Consider the following 18,550-nt stretch of genomic DNA (forward strand, 5'->3'; position numbering starts at 1 on the left):
CTGTGGTGTTTCCCCTCTTGACTCCGCTCTAAGGTATCGCGTAAATGTCATACGATATCCCATAAAGCAGACAGGGGAAAGGGTTCGAGAACAGAAGGTCACTTAGTTTATATCCTTGTGGTCAGGATAGGCGCTTTCTGCAGGATTCATATTCCGCTTGTTATTTCCTTCTCTCGACCTGTCACAGGGAGGAGCAGGATAAAATAAGATCGATAACGTCGTCATTAGCAGACGGTGCATTTATTGTTAAATTTATGTCACACATAAATATCAACGATGCCTTTATCAAAAGTTCAAACATCCAGTAATCGAGATTCGCAGTCGCAAATTTCACTTCGACCTGGAGTTGTTGCAGAGCGAAGTTAAAATAAAGTGCTGCGAGATTTAGACGATTGAATGTTACAACGAAGGACCTTTTTTCGTTTCAGCAAAATTTACGTCAAGGGGAGTGGCTGAAGTTTTTTCGACAGTACAAATTCCAACTTGATAGCTTCTTTTCAATTTATTTGTGAATTTTGAGCGAGCCACCAAACTACCATGCACTCTTAAGGAACGATATTTTATCGAAACCACTTACCAAGAGATTCGCCCGACTTATCGATGCTTCGGTTGATTAAATTTCGTTATTATTTATTATTACTTAGTAAACGACCTATCGAAACAGAACGCACATGTATCGAACAGTCTTCTATTGACACGTCTACAGGGAAATCTCTATTTGCACATATTCGTAGGTGTAAACGTGAAACAAATTTAATCCGCACTGGTACAATATCAATAACTGTAGGAAAACCTACCTACACGTATCCACGAAAACAAGTAATTAACACAACTCTAATTAAAACGGAAAATAATTAAATTTTGATATATGACAGCGTAATATAAGAATCGTTTGCTCAAGCTGTAAACAATGTTCGCTACGCTAACAAAATTTTATTTTTATTCTTTTATCAAAAGAGAACAAAACCAATGAGAAATTTGTTGAGAACACTGTTGGGTACGAATATGTCTTTGAATGATGATGCAATAGGCGGCATGAAAGCAAGTGAGAAGTCTAACACAAGCAAAATTATTTCCTGAAAACCAGAAATGCCATATCGAATCAATTTTGATAATGGGAAGTATTTCAATGTGCAATTTGTATAAGAAATCGTTCAGACATTGTTCCGAGGATCGCTTGGAAACTAGCAAGATACTGGAAATATTCTGAAGCTATTTTGTGGGGTTAATTGTGTGGACAACGCGACGTACAGCTTGATGTCAGAATGCAGGATTGCAGTAAAACTTGAAAAAGGCGAAGTCTTGGACTTTGGAAACAACACAACATAGAGTGGTGCATCAAAAGAAAAGGATGGCGTAAGACATCACAAGATCATTTCCTGGCACAGATTTTAACAACAACGCGGTTGTCATTTATTATTTTTGTAAGATGCCATAAATTCGTGCTATCGCAAATGTCAGAAATGTATTTCAGAATTGTATTTGGAAGGACGTTTACAGTGTATTTCGTTCTGTTTTTCAAAAAGCCGACAGTTTTTAATTTAGTGATTCTAGTTCGACATTACAAAAATGAATTTACTATATTTAGAGGTCTTGGATTCTCTCATGGGCTGCGACCTTGTAAATATCTGCGCGAAGGCGGGGCGATAAACCAGTGAAAAATCTGTAAATGAAAACTGAAAACATCGATTACTTTCAAATTCAAATACATACAAACAGAGAGAGACGATGTTTTCCAGTCGGTTTGTAGCGCCTACTTGAGACCGATATTAGTCGTTTGGGCAGATATGACTCATAGCCCATGAGAAAATCCAAGACCTCTCCAAGTCTCCAAAGAATTCAAAACTGTCATTGAAAAACATAAAATTTTAAAAAACAGTCTGGGAAAGCGCTTCTACGAAATGAAAATAAAACAGACAGACAAAAGGGACATTTAATTTTTGAATCTGCACAAATTTCGTAATTATAAAAAAATGTTTTCTAGTACAGTGCTGTGTGTGTAATGAATTAGTTAATAATTAATTTTATCACTATGTACTATTTTTACTTTTATCATAATACTGTAGCAGCCCTTTTCAGAAGTTTATTGACAAAGCTGAACAGATCTGAAAGGATGCAATTTTCAAATTGGATAACAGCGGTGCTGATGAAGTGGTTGAATAAAGAGAATTATTTAAAACGTTGTGTGATACGAGCAAACATAAAACCTGATTACATTAAGCCCATTACATTAAGATAATTAAAATTAATTCTAATTTTCACGAACAATTTTTAAATGAAAATGTACAACAGATACAAAGTGATCAAAAAGTGAACAAATCAAAGCAGGCGTTGCAAATTATCGGTCATGTCGTAGCGGAATTCTATGAATAAGCGTTCAATGAATGGGCGTAGATAATTTATACTCTCAAACGCTTCTGGTAAGCAGATTTTCGGTGAAATGTCAAAGAAATGTCAGTTTTAAAGCAACGGTGTTGATGTTACCCTTGAAAATGGTTTTCAATTTCGGCAAAGTTTACGAACGTTTCCTGTACGTGTAAGCAACAATTATCCCAGAATAAGTGGTAAGATGGGTTTTACCATTGAAGATAAAGCATTAATTGTTAATAATTAATTAATTTTTCGAAAGATAGGCAACCAATAAAACGACTGTGTATAGCAAGTATACATATGTGTACGAATAACTAAGACAGACTTTTCGATAAAACAAAAGATGAGATAGTAAGATAGTAAGATGAGTAACAATCATAGTAAGTGATTTGTGAATGAATTTAACAGCTTTTGTGCATAAATTGTTGAAATGTATCAAGAACTAAGTGAGATGCAACATGTAGACCCAAAAACGCTTATGGTGACACTCGAGAACATATCTCAAAAATAACCCTCTAGTTTTTAGATTTGATCTCGCTTAAATCATAAGGGAGACTGACCATTTTTATTGAAATAAATTATTCTCGTCTCCATCATTTTTACGAGATTTTTAATGTAATTTTCTCGACCGGATTTATAGATAAAATTATGCAGTTTCTGGTATCCGATTCTTCATAACTAAAGTCGTAAAACACAGTGCTGAGATTTGACGAAGCTCGTATTACTTTTATTGAAGAGCTTGAGTTTCCACAAATTCTATGCAGTTTTTTAACTTCAAGTAATCGGTAATTTTACATTCAAATTGTCATATTTAAGTAAAGTTGACTCAAGTTGCAAAAAACCACTTTGCATTTGCAACAGCAATTTTATGGCATTAGTCATTTGAAATTACCTACTTTAAAACTGTACTTAAGTATATGGAAAATGTTTAATCCAAACTATGATTTTCTGGTCCCTTTGTGCCTTTATTCGGTTCAAACATATTGAAAAAATGCTGTTGCAAATGACAAGTGATTTTTTGCAACTTGCGTCAACCGTAATTAAAATACGGTTTTGAAATCTCATCCAGTTTAAAAAATGCGTCCATTATTTATGCGAACAATGTTAAGTTTCTCAGGAGGTGTTATAGGCTATGTGCATGTCAGCGGGTGGCGCCGCCTGGCAGCACGCCATCGCACCATTGCTTTATGGAAAATATATTATTAATTGTGTGTTTAAATAAAGTATGTAATAGAAAATTGTACATTTTTCAATACGCTAAAACAATAATTAATCGTTGTGTACACATGGATTATACAGTGAGCGGCAAAAGTATGGAATAAATTCCTTAAAAATTAACCGAAATTTTTTTCAAAAAAATCTTTGCACAGGTCAATTTTAGTTTATAAAAATACATGTTTTAGTATCAAAGAAAATTCCAAACAGTCATTTGTTTTCGAGTTATGACGTCATCGATAGTTTTTTTAAATGGAAACCCCCCTATTTTTTTCTTGATTCTGATAGCCTCTTTAATTGTATAAATGACAGTATAAAAATTTTGTTATCTTACATAAGGAAATTTTTGAGAAAAAAAAAAAAAAGTTGGAAAAAATAAATTTTATAACGAACAAAAACAAGTCAAAAAATCAAGTAGGTAAATCAAACAGTCAAATGTTACTGTCAATTTCATTCGTATGTGTTATTTGTTTTACAAAACGTTTTCGAAAATGACTAACAGAAACACAACGTATAGAAATTTTAATTTTGATTGGGTGCTGGGATAAAACTAAAACAGGGGGAATTTCTTCATAAACTTGCTTATTGTCAACAAGCTGGGGGATGGCAATTCGAACATTTAATTCCATAATTTTAAATACTTACTAACACAGTTTTTGACTTGTTTTTCTTCGTTATAAAATTTAATTTTTCCAAATTTTTTTTTTCTCAAAAATTTCCTGATGTAAGGTAACAAAATTTTCATACTGGCATTTAGACAATTAAAAGGGCTATCAGAATCAAGAAAAAAAATGGGGGTTTCCATTTAAAAAAACTATCGATGACGTCATAACTCGAAAACAAATGACTGTTTGGAATTTTATTTTGCATTAAAATATGTATTTTTATAAACTAAAATTGACCAGTCCAAATATTTTTTTGAAAAAAATTTTGTTTAATTTTTAATGAATTTATTTCATACTTTTGCCGCTCACTGTATAGATTATCTTTCAATTTTAAATGAAAATAAATATGTATAAAAACGATCTGCATCAAAAAAAATTTTGTTGAACTTTCTCATTTATAATTAAAACGTGGCAACAATTACAGATATCGCTGATTTGAGGCACCAACTTTTCTCTAAACAGGTTTTTACATCGGCAAAATTCAAAAATCAAAGTAAAAGGGTTCCGAATCGAAATTTTGTCGTGAAACTTGTTCATTTGTACTTTTAAAATGTAGTAACAATTACAGAGATCGCTGTTTTGAATGCGTTTTTAAACCAGCGAATTTAATTTTTTTTTTTACACAAATAATATTATTGAAGCACACAACGTAACGGGCACAACTAAGAGCTTTTTTGCGTTTCCGATTAATTATTGTTTCCTGTACTCAATATCTTTTCGTGCAGCGGAAACGAGAAAATTTCTACTCGTTTGCGAATGAATTTAAATTTAAAAAATGGAAATTATAAACACAAAATGATATAAAAACCTGCCTTGCAAGCGCACCAATGGTTCCTACTTGCGTCACTGCGAGCGCTGATGTTTCCTAGACCTCTGATCCCGCCTACTGCACACAGTCCATAGGTACAGGGTTATTCTAAATGATTGTAGTCGAAGTAGGCGTGAAAACTGAACGTAAAATTTATTGTTGCCGCTCCACATAAAAAAAATCATCAAAATGATGTGTTAAATTGGCTGCAAAACTACTCAATATTTTTAAATTGATTGTAGAACAACTCAATATTTCTGGATTCAATCGTTAATTTAACAAAAATAAATAAAAGCCTCATCACCGCACTTTTCACGTAAAAAATGACAGTGACAGAGACACAACTGACAGTTCACATGAAAGCGGCCAAAACGTAATAACATGGGCATGGCCTACTTCGACTACAATCATTTAGAATAACCCTGTATAACTACGAGTACCTATAGTGAAATTTTTTTAATAAACAATTGTCAGTGTCAAAATGAAGTAAAAAACCATAATGTACCACCCTAAAATTTGGACATATGGACCAGCTGTATAACAATTTGACACCAAATCATGGTTAAGGTTATGTTCACTTCACTTCCCGTACCTTTCTTCCGTGAATTCATTTTCAAAACAAATTTAATGAGGAATCAAGAGAAACCTTTTCAAATTTGAAATAAACTCTCGCTCGTTAGGGCGCAGGCTCAGTTACATAAAAAAATGTTGACACTCAATGTGACCAATCGTATTATCATGAAAATCACAGTTTGGCTGATACCAACAAGACAACGTTTTGACAATTGTTTATTAAAAAAATTCAACTATATGTAGCTTCTTGTATTAGATTCGTCATAATTAAATTTATGAGTCACGGTCTCTAGATTTCATTGACGGACATTGTTATGTTTAACTATTGCTACTTTAACTAATTTTTACTACTTACACAAATTCATTTTTTTCAATCGCTGATGTCTTTTTTAAATTTTCCATTAGGTTTGCCCTCGTTAAGTTTACAAACACAGTTTTCAAATTTGATCTAACGCAAACCGTCAAGAGGATGTTCTTATTCTTATTTTAAAAAATATCCCATCATTTTGCAAAAAGTTCTCGGTCGATGTTAGTGATGAGTCTTACAGTTTCTTCCTTTACATTCACAATATTTAAATATAGTACCTATAAGTGACTAGAAAAGGTGTGAACTATTTTTAAGAAGTTGGTAATACTTTTAAAATATAACTTCCGCAAAGCTGATGTGTGATGTTTAATTCAAAACATTGGCATGCCGAAAAGTCGTCTTGGCATTTATTGTTAATTAACTTTCTAAAATTATTAAGCATTTCTAAAAATCGTTTTCACTGTTGAGCGCAATATATTTATTAAAACGGCTTATTTCGAAGAGGGTTTAATAAATAAAAACGCTTATTGGGGACATTGATATTCACAATAATTTATTGGTAAATCATCAGTTTCTCGATTTGAATCCAGGCGAAGAAGCGGAGCATCGTGTTTTCTCACAGCATTGTGGAAAAGTGGTTGAACGCTTTTTAAATACAATGTAGCTGTAGGCAAGTCTATTGGACATGCTACACCAGATGTTGTGGAAAATGCTAACCAAATTGTTCAACGAAATCCACACAACATTTCCCTACGTCGTTTATCCCAACAAATAGGTAGATCGGAATTAACAATTAACCCTTTTCCTTCCCTCTCTAAAATGTATTTGCTTCATGTTAGAACTTTCCTATGAGACGCTAAGAAAAATCCTAAACAAAAATTTACATTTACAAATATTCCTTCATTCAACAACTCGTACCTCCTGATTTTTTTCCAGGCATCCAATTTTGCCGTTGATATGACACCAATCTACTTAATACTGAACATGCAAGACATTCCTTTTTTTCTGATGAGACTTGGTTTCACATTTTTTAAAGTTATAATCTTCACAATGTTGTTGAGGTGTCATTGCATCCAATTAAACATGGTGTTTGTGTTTCAATGTCTCGCAGGCAAACTATTGATCTAATATTCTTTTATGAATCTATTAACGGATGACCAACCTTTGCATTGTCAGCATGTGAAAACACAAAATAATATTCGAAGGTAAAATAACAAGACCTAATTTTTTATCGGATAAATTTTTCAATTTTACGAAAGCTTTTTGCTTTGACAGGAGTAGTAGGACGTTTTTATCGTGATAGACATTTTTGATTGGATGAAAGCAAGCGCTCTGGTTGGCTGAACACTCACGTGTTATGTATGTGGGAATTAATCTAGTAAATTAAACCAGTATGAAATCAATTTTTCCAACAATTGAAACACTTCTTAAAAGAAAGACTTTTAAACACATTTAAAGATATAAAGATATTGTATCTCATCACCCATCAGCAAAAATCTTTTACTGTCCGTGATTCTTATTTCGACAAAATATTTTCATTGAAATTCGAAATATCGGGTGTTCATTTAAATTTATCCTCAAAGTTGGGGTTGAAGAGTCGATTGTGAACGCACCACGGATTATAGATCACGGATCAACTGCAGCCAGACGAGTGGTGCGTTCCCAATCGACTCTTCAACGCCAGCTTTCAGTGAACAAATTTAAATGAACACCCGTACATTTGTGTGAATTTAACTTGCAAATGTGATCATTTATTATGAAACAAGCTAATATTGTATCTTCTATTAATTGTTTTTAATAAAATAAATTGTCGACAAAGTCCGCTGGCGTTTGATGCTTGGCAAAAATCAATAAAATTTTATCTGTCACGTAGCAATTCAATTAACAAACTTTTACATTACAGTAAATTTCTAAAGTTGAATTGAAGCAACATAATTAAATTATTTTACTCAAGCAACTTCAATAAGATCGACAATTATGCTTAATTAAATTAAAAGAGCTTGTCTTGTAGAGGTATACGTATATTTTTAAGTAAATGAGTAATTTGATTTGGCAGTTTTCCTAACAGGCTAACGCTAACGAAATTTTCTTCAACAGTGATGTATTAGGCGGATTGATTTAATTAGATTAATTAAGAAAGTCAACTCAATTAAACTTTGAGCCAAAACAGGTATGTTTACTGCAACAACTAACTAAAGTTATTTACAGCAACAGCAATAAATGCTTTTGTCTAGTTGGATGAAACGACTACCGCTCCTACCCTAATTTCACCTGTTTATTTATGTACCTAAGAAATGGGGTGTAATGATAAGTAGAAATGTTACACGTTTTCACAAGCAACACCTGCCAGAACGGGACACTTGATAAATAAAATTTATTACTTGCTTAGAAAATTTCCGAAAAAATCACCGAATGTGGAGTAAGACACGTGTTCACGCAACAAATCAATTCCAGTTCCCTTGGTTAGTCTATGAAGAAAATTGAAACGCGCCGAACTTTCCTCTTTATGAAAATCCATATCGTCGAACCGACTCCATAAAGAAATATTATAATAGTCGCTGGACCTGAAAGAGTGCTGTGTAAATTCAATCGAAGCGATCCATTACTTTCAGACCTCCGACAAAGCTTATCATCGTCGCTGCTAGATGGCAAACTTCGAGTACAATAAATTATCGTTAAACTTTTTTTGCATTAACATCGAAAATGAGATATCCTCCCGGGGAGCACCGTACCTGTTAGCTCAGCCTTTGACCTCTTCCTAATAAAAACATGACCAGCGCAACTCTCACAAAGATCCGGTTCAGAAATTTACTGCACCCATTACAATTTTAAATGGCGGAGTACAGTAAAGAGGGAGCGCCCGCAACTTCCTTTTAACGAATTCAATTGATTTTGTAAAATACACTCGACCGATGGCGTATTTCTGTTTTTTGTTAGAGAAACAGTTTATAGACTAACATGGAAGCTAGAGGCTTAGTGTACAAATACGGAATCTATCGAAATCGAAAAGTAGTTTTTTACAACAACAATACACCATTGCTTTAAAATTGACGTTTCTTTGACATTTCAGCAAAAAATATGCTTACCAGTGGCAATAAATCTAGTAAATTACCCATTCTCGCGAATGTAAAATGTTACTCTTGTTTATTTTATAAAATCTCTCCATTATGAAAAAATAAATAAAACGTTTAAATGTTATAAAAATTAAAATGAAGTGCTAAAAGCATTTTCCTGGGTGTACATTTAATTATGTTTATTTTTATAACAAGCAAAAAAGACAATTACAATTCTAATTACGTTTTATCGTTTAAAAAATAATTAAGAACCAGGGAAAATTGCAGGATAGATAAGTTATTGTAATGAAACAAGGGTATAGAACGGGACGTCACCAAAATTAATTTGTAATTTGTATTAAGCTGCGCTGAAAATCAACATTATCGTTGCGAATGTACAATGTATATCTAAGAGACTAGCTCAACTGCATCAGGAGCTCCAAAGCATATTAGAAGTTTAATTAGGTGTTTGTTTGCAGCTGTCTAAACAGGGCGGACTTAATACGAGTGTACGACGGAAAAACGTCAGCCGATCCCTCTATTAGAGTCCTGTGTAATGAAGGCACCGAATTAGAAGTCCTATCAACAGGATCAGACCTCTTCATAGAGTTTATAGGAAATTCCGATTGGCCAGGACAGGGATTCAAAGCTAGCTTTCAGTTCCAACCAATGGAAGATAATACGATAGGTAAATAGAGTCTCCATTTCGTTGATCCGAGTATCGGTGATCCTCTTGAAATCTATACTCACTATCCTGAAAATCGCTTCCTCCTGAAACAGCCACAGCGCCATCTAGTGCTGAGAGGTGAAAGTAACATTGAAAGCAGTTTTCAATATTTATTTTTCAATTTGACTTTCATGAAGTTTTGCATTTTAATCGCCGGAAAATACAAGGCAGTAATCTAATTTTTGGCAATTACGTGCAACTTTTATGAAAATTACGAATAAAAAATGTACGCCTTCATTATTCTTCCTTGATGACAAAGGGTTGTTGGCAAAGTTATTACAGAACTTGTTAATACTTCTTACTGGCTTAGTGATTTAACTGGATAATCATTGATTGTTGTTCTTAGATTAAATCATTTTTATATGCAACGATAATGTTCGTTGGACAAAAAATTATGCACCTGTAAAATAACTTAGTTTAGCAGAGCGACAAACCAAACGGAAGTAGAGACCGTACTTTAGGGCAGCTTCCTTTATTCTGAAAAATCAATTCAGAGCGTATTCTTTCTGCAGATTTATTTCTTCCACTTCAAGTCTGAAAATATCTTGTAATGTGATCTGTTTTACAGATTCTCATCGATACAATCGTCCTGGGACCTTATCGTTACCGACGGAAACTGAACCAAACGTTAGCGAAACTAGTAAGTGTTTACTTTTCCCAAAGTTTTCAGACATAGCTGATGAACAACTCTTTATTTATATATACCAGTTACAGAGTTACAGAAAGTTCACTAATTAGAAAGTAATAGTCTTGTTAAATAAAAATAAACTTGACTTGAATATTAAAATGTATTTTCAGCTGCAATGTCTCCTACGTCGTTACAATCAACAACAAAGTCTCGAGTAAAATTATGCCCTCAAGGCAAGTTAATTAATATACATACCTCAAAAAATAACTAAACCTTGCAACTTTATAGTTTTAACTTTACTTTAGACACCCCCAGCTAGAACTCCTTTCATGTTAGCGATCAAACTTCTTAGGAATACCTTCCAACTTATAATGGAAGGACTTTTTATATTATTTATGAAAACAAAAATATTGTACGAGTAGGTTTACATTTTAAAGATATTTACTCAATAAGTTTCATCAGTTCATCACATACATTTGTAATTAAAACAACATTTTCAAATGTTCTGGCATTCAAAGATCACACAAAGTCATATAGAAAACTACCGTCTTTTTTTACAAATTATATCATGATAAATAAAAAAATATGTGTTTAAAGCAATATCAATAAACTAGTAAAATGTTACTTTCACTTCCAGTTTATCCCAAAATATCAACATAATTTTTTATAACAATCTGATAAAAAACAATACTTTTAATCCATAGATTTTTTTAAGAACTTGTTTATTAGGTGGGAAAATAATAATTAAGATTGCTGTTTAGAATAATATTGTTAAGCAGTCTACAAATATTGGGTAAAAGGTACAAAATTAGCCCTTCATTTGACTTATTTATTATAAATCATTATTTTTAGTAAAATCTGAGAAATCATTACAGATATACTCCGTTTCTGAGTTCGATGCCGGTAAGTCGTAAAACCGGGTTGTCATAAATTAATAATCATCACCGCTTAACACACGCACATGCAAATTTCTTTTATCGGGAAGATACCTCGTTCTGTGTGCGGGCGTAAGAGTGAAAAAACATTATGTTTAGAAGATGCCAGGAAAGGGATAGTATCTACTTTAGAGCAGGAAATCCAAAAACTTGTATTGTAACATTTTTACACCAGTAGAATGGCCTAGACTGCGTATTTATTTATGAACTGTTTTGGACAGTGCGTCCAAATCGGAATCTGTCAGCGTTTCGGTCATTTTATGACTTAGCGGCATCGGCCTCAGAAACAGAGTATACATAACTTTATACGCAACTTACATAAAATGGTTTTAAGATTTATAAGTAATGAGATTTGGATTTGATATTCAACCGAATTAATCTTTTGAAGCACCCTCGTTTCGATCAAGAGACATTAGCATTATGTACAAGATGGTTTAGTTTTCTTAAAATGTTGAAACATTTACATCAATAGGCAACGAACAACGTATTATTTATTTGATTAAATTGTTGAAATTTTTATCACACAAAAGGAAACACAAACCTCTGCAATCTTTTAAAGTGCTACAGATACTACTGTAAACCAGTATCATTATAGAGCGAAAGATTAAAAAGTAATCGTCTGCAGACGAAAAATGGGGCTGTTAAGTAACAGTCGATAAAACGCAACGAAATTTTCTTATGTAAAAGGCTAAATAAGAATAAAACATTAGATAAGGATAACCATTTAAACCTTGTTTACGAGTCTTATCTTTGCCACATCACTCAGTCATAGGATCAAAACGTATACCCGGATTCTGAAATTGGGTTTTGCTCAATTGAGTGCTAACATAAATAAATAAATACTCGCGGGGATATTTCATCATCCTAACCCTATCCTGACAAGAATTTCGATCCCTCCTCATCGTCTCCGGAAGTTATATTTGTAGGTTACAAGCAGAGAACTATGCTAATGAAATGAATGACAGTTTGTTAAGTTTGGTAAAACAATTAAAAAGTAAAATTTCTACAAAACGTAGATACCTACATTATGGTAAACAAGAAAACTAATGCAATGTGGCACAGTCACAAACGACTTTCAATTTTAAATTGTATTTTAAACCGTGTACGACTACGACTGTTGATCACAGATGACGTAGAGGTGTTGGATTCTCTCATGGGCTTTGGACATATCTGCGCGATGGCCGAGCGACAAACTAGTGAAAAATCTGTAAATTAAAACTGAAAACATCGACTACTTTCAAATTCAAATACAAATAGACTAGAGAGAGACGAAACTAACGTAACGAATGACGTTGTTTTCTGGTCGGTTTGTAGTGTCTACGTGAGACCGATATTCGTCGTTTGCGTAGATATATCTTATAGCCCATGAGAAAATCCAAGACCTTTACTAGCCTATAATTGGGTAGCACTGAGAGAAAAGAGTGAAGAGGTATTATTAATAAATTTCTTACAATACAAAGATCAAAACCATTAGGCATATTCAAAGGAGTAAAAGCACAGCATGGAGGACAGATGTTGTCAGATATGGACATTTATAAATGGAGCAAATTTTTAAAGAAAGGTGACAACACCTCTAAAATAAATCGCAAACCCGACGCCCAAGACTGTGGCTACGGTTTTTCAGAAATACGAAATATTTTGAACTTTGATCGCAAAATAATGCAGAGTAAATGTGGAGACCTACTCAAGTCTCTTTAAGAGCCCGGTGAAAAAATCTACCGGTAAAGAGAGAAAAAAGCGCGGAATTTCGTCAGTTTTGTGCAGGATAATGCTTCACGGGATACTGTTACTCTCACGGTGGTGGAATGTTCTCCCCCATTTTCCCTATAGGCTGTATCTCGCCTCAACAGATTTTCATTTATGTAAACACTCTCAAGAGATTTTATGAAGGAAAAAGTTTGTCAGCGATGAAGAAGACTGACTGCATTCAAAAAAAACTTTTTTACGGGGAATCAAGAAACTACCTGACCGAGAGTGTCAGTGCATTGCAAAGAAGGAAGACTACAAATACTCGTATAGTAGCCAAAGCTGGATTAATAATAATCTAAGTCAATTACTTCAATTTATTTTTGAAGTGAAACTTTTTATGGGAGGGTCTTGAAATTCTGATCGGTAACCTTTTTGTGTGACGAAAAGTGGTGGGGGTAAATAAACACTATCGGGTCGAGTGGGAGCAGTGTATACTTCTGTCTTTGTCATACTCACGGCATTTATCGATAATGTCCTCTCTTTAATTTGGAGGCTTAAAAATGAACAATGAGTTATTTCGATATTGTTTAGTGTTATCGTTGTTTATAATTTATTTTCTTCATTAAAATATACAATTTTGTTTTGAATATGCTATTTAAAAGTGATTGATGAATAATTACAATGTTTCCCTGTAATACAAAAGTTTCACTTCTATCGTGCGTCTTTACGACACATTCTGTTTTTTTTTCTTTATTAATCAAATTATGAAAAAAATTCTCATTTATTCCTCTTGCAAAATTCTGGAAAATTGTATATTAGGTATATCATAAAGAGTAGAAATGAGTCTTTTTGTGCGGAGCTCAGAGATTGAAGACCGAAACGCAGTTGAGGTCGACAACTGGGCGAAGCACAAAAAGACCTTCTACTCTGAATGATATTCGCGATTTCGACTACTGCGAGGGCGCTGCTGTTCTGACAATCAGCTGTTCGAAAATCCTCCTCGTGAGATTTTCCATTTGTTTACGTGTTAATGTTTGTGCCCAAAACTCTTTTATTTGTTAATTGTGTGCAGTGTGTTTTTTAGTAAGGTAAGTGTATTCCTTAAAGTAACATTTTTTAATGTAGACATCAAAGATTATGATGTAATTTCGTAAAACAGGCGTAAAATAAATAGAGGCGTAAAGATAGGTTAGGTGCATTATATATTTTGTTTGCAAAACATTGAAAGTCTTTTAAAAAGTGGAAAACATACTATATGTTGATATTTCAGTTACAGGATGGCTTTTCTTCGATTAGCTACAATTTTTAAATACTTGGAGGCTTCTGCTGACAGTCAGTGTGTGGTACAGTGTGATGGGATATAGGACAGGTAATTTTAGGTTTTTTTCGTTAAATTTCAATGAAATTTTATTTACAGCAACAAGTTTTCAATAAAAATACATCAATAAACTAAATGTCTTTTTATTTAATACAATTACCTTCTCACTTATTATGTCAAGTGCACTACAGTCTACTTTGCCTGTAATTTTTGATGCAAACTTTCTCTGTGTCGTGTGTCCTGTTGGATAACTTTTGAGAAGGAACAGCAAATTCCTTCAATCGCAATTTTTGGGAAATGCTGCGTGGAGTTGAAAAAAGTAGAATAAACTACAAACTTTTAACCTCAAATTCGTGGAACTTACGATTTATAAAATCTTCACGTAAAAAATGTTTTCCACATACTCGCATATGCCGTCTTGCAGGTTTTCTCAATAACAAAACCTTTTCCCAAGCTTTTCTTCTGTCTATACTTTCCTTGCCGCCAAAAATGTTTATGATTTGCACTTTACAACTATTTTAGCGTGGAAAGTAATGAAAGCTGGTCTCTCTGTCTTTCGCTCTGCATGTATGACAACCATGGACACAACACTTGGTTTTATCTACTTTCTTTTTGCCCATTGTGACACCACTTTTTGTCACTAACGCCGGTACCTGTGGCCCGTACACGTTCACCGTCACAAATCACCGTGTTAAGTTGCCATTTGCGATAATTTTCGGTGATTTGACTTTCCACCGCCAGAGGTCATGTTGCTTATCCGAAATGGCGAATACCTATACCTTATCTTCAAGCGGATCACAAAAAAAAATCGGACATGAACTCATTTATTTTTTTCCTCTAGTTACATTACTATTACAGTTTTCAAATTTTAAAGCAACAGTGATTCCTACTTCCCTTGTAATATTACTGGTACTTACTTGAAATTTTCATAATATTAGTAAAATCTACAACACTACCTAAATTATCCGATGTACTTTCAACAAATTTCCAGGTAAAAAATTTCCCAAAATGGTGAATGATCGCGATTTGTAATTTTTAGTATCCTAAACTTTTATCAAGATAGCAGAAATCTCGAAATCTCTCAATGTAAAATTGGTGATTTCATCGCATCGACAAGCCCTATCACACCTAGCAATTATGCACCTAACGTACAATAATAATTTATAATTTTTGGAAACTGAAGATTTTGGTTTTACATACTAGTACTTGTCTTTCTAGTTCATTTCATAATAATTCGATGAGGCCGTAATCTGGACCTTGAGATGGATAGCTTATAGTCCTCACACAACTTGGAAGTGTGCTTTGGATCATTATCCTGTATAACATTGATATAACAGTCTACGTTATTACGTTATTAGCTCGATGCTGCATAAACACTAAATTATTACCAGTTAATAGTAATTCATATGATACAACATTGATTTCTAAAATGTTTTTGTTTTGCATTATATCTTGCACATTTACAAAGTCTGCTACTTCCAACTCGCAGAAAACAGATCCAGATAATCATAGACCCATAATCTGTTTTGTGCTTATACTTGGAACGTTTTATAGAAACTCTCTTTTTTGAGTAAATAAAAAAAATCGGCAGTTCTGAAACACATTTTTTCACTGTTCGACTGTCCATTCGTTTGCCTTTCCCTCTACACGGAAAGCCACATTAAAGGACGTCCTGGAGTCGAGTTTTTATAGTAGTTACAAACATTTTATTTTCACATTCCGCGGAAATTTCCGGAGTCGTAAATTTTCTATAAATTTTGTTGATTAAAATAATGGTTTCCCTCATCCAGCTGAAACTGCTGAGAGATGCTTCAAGATCTACCTACGAGTAGGTATCTGTTTTCAGTTTAATAAACCACCTTTGAAGCATTGGATAGCCAAATAGAGCCAAAGAGAGATAGCCAAATGTAGTTGATTTTTTTCTGGCTCAATTTTGATATAACTCCACTTCAGAATGTCCTTCACGATATAAAGCCAAATTATCAAATTAGTTCTTTACTTTCCACAATTTAACAGCTTCCCGAGTGGAATTTTCACAAAAAAATTCTTATCGCTCAAAACGACGATGACAATACACTCAACAGTTCTTTCAAACAATGACGTTCTTATATTAAGGAAACTTCAGGTAGCGCATGGGCCTAGGAATTAGTAGATCGTCTGTCTATAAAAATATCCTAAACACCGATAACGTTGTTTTGGCATAATGGGAACCATTGATTTATTTTTTAACGTTGGACATACTGTTTGATTTCGGTCACTAAAGTGCCTGACATGCGGACCTATCAAAATGAACATAACATGTGGCTGAACTTCCCGCGATGTCTGAGTATTCTTCTATTGCAAACTAGTAAAACTGACAACAATGCACTAGACACTGACGCTAATCATAACCTCAAACTTAGAAGAACATAACCTTATTCAACAGACAGCTTTACTACCAAATTAAATGCAAAATTTCCACGATCACTTCTCATGCCAAAACAACGTGAATGCATTTCAGTTGTTGATTTGCGCCACCACTAGTTTTTAATTTCAAATGTGACAAGCAAGTGATTCTTTTTTTAATCTGAAACTACTACTATTCTTCAGTATTTTGTAATTTGTAAGCTCTTATTGGTCAACTTTAAATTCTTCCAAGAACTGTAAGAGAAGGAGCAGTAACAAATTATACGTATTGTTTTAATCGTTGGAGTTACGTTTTGGCAGATGACTTACTGACACCCTGTATATAGTCAGCACTACGGGTCAAGTAGGCCCATGGCTTAGTTAGAAAAAAAAATATTTTTCTCCATTAACAGTCCTAATTCTAATATTCTATTTTCATTTCCACGTTGCCATTTCTATTCTTTCGTTTTTCCGGGTTCCATTCACCATGTTCTCCCTGACCCCTTTTGTACTTTTCCCTTAGTTACTTAGTTTTTTGTTTCCTCTTTCGGCAATTTGAGCTGTTATCTACAGGGGTCCCATTTCCATTCCTTATTATCAACAATCAGTTTTCTGTATCTTTACTATCTTTCCCTTAATTTCTTCCTCCTTTGCTGCCGTTCTTAGTCTTCTGTATTTCTCTTCCCTTGCGAGCAGTCTTCATTTATATAAGTAAGTCTTTTCGTCTTTTAGATTTCGTAATTTTCGTTTATATTTCATTAAGTACCTCCATCTTGTCAGTTATGTTCTCCAGTTGTATCAAACATGTCTAGTCCCCAATTTTCGTTGCATTTTTTATACACACAACCACCCTTAAGTGCTTTTTTAAAAATCCTGCATTCCATCCTATAACACGTGTTCATTTTTTTAAATCATCTGTAACCCTTGAACGACAACATTATTGCGTCTTCTTTCCCTATCCATGACCTCCACCTTTTCATTTATTCTATGCATTTCTGCTTTCATCTCTCTATTTTCCTTCAATTCCTTCATTTCTCTCCTATATTATTTCTATTCCTCCCTGATAACTCTTAAATCCTCCCGTACCATCCGCTTCAGGCCCTACATCATCATGATTATTATTTCCAATTTGTCTTCACTCTTATCCGTTTTACCGGGAGTTTTCTTCATTTTCTTACTTCTTCCAAAAATCTCTCTTAAATCAGGCTGGTTACTTTTTCTTTTTCCGTCATCCGTTGTATACTCATCGCTGCCCATTATTTGAAATTATATTTCTTCTGAACGTTCTTCTTTGCCAAAAAATATTAAGTTGGGTTTTGTATAAAAACAAAAGACACACAAAAGTTAGACAATTGGTTTTTCTTATAAGTCAATTTATACATCTAAATTGTTCCAACCACCATAATAAATATACCATAATGGTAATATAACAGAGTTGCGGTGTAGCAACTATGTAACAGATTATGTCTTCTAAATGCTTTGCACCAGTTGTTTTATGATATTACATACTTAAAAGCACTTACGACTCGGCATTACACCGACACTATTATGCAAAGACTTGTAGACACAAGAATTCATAAATTTTCCATAATGTACAGTGAGAACAGAAATACCAGGAGTCGAAATAAAAATCTGATCAAGAGTGTTTTGAAAAGTTTTACGACCGACATGTCCAACATAAAATGTTACATTAATTTATTTAAGTGACAAACGATAATAAATTTGATCTAGAAGTTGAATAATAAAGTTGGAATAAATATACTTAATATTAGATCTAAGTTAGTTTTGGAAAAAAATGTTTTTTTAACAAAAATAGAGCACAAAAACAAAAACTTTAATCACAAGTTAGAGGTTAAACTCGACAACAGTCAGACTTT

The 18,550-nt window shown here is 33.5% G+C and overlaps 1 protein-coding gene across 2 annotated transcripts in view; it reads left to right on the forward strand.

The window, feature by feature from the left end:
- Sol1 overlaps positions 1–18,550 on the forward strand; it is a 240,512-nt gene that overhangs the window by 163,651 nt on the left and 58,311 nt on the right. Inside the window, exons 8-9 of one of the 2 annotated variants that reach the window (XM_069055430.1) lie at positions 9,471–9,679; positions 10,287–10,358. In XM_069055430.1, the coding sequence (XP_068911531.1) occupies positions 9,471–9,679; positions 10,287–10,358 (281 nt within the window). The remainder of the gene's footprint in view (positions 1–9,470; positions 9,680–10,286; positions 10,359–18,550) is intronic. The other variant, XM_069055431.1, reaches the window with a different exon arrangement.

Source organism: Tenebrio molitor, chromosome 8 (assembly GCF_963966145.1).
Source record: "Tenebrio molitor chromosome 8, icTenMoli1.1, whole genome shotgun sequence".
NCBI classification, from domain to species: domain Eukaryota; kingdom Metazoa; phylum Arthropoda; class Insecta; order Coleoptera; family Tenebrionidae; genus Tenebrio; species Tenebrio molitor.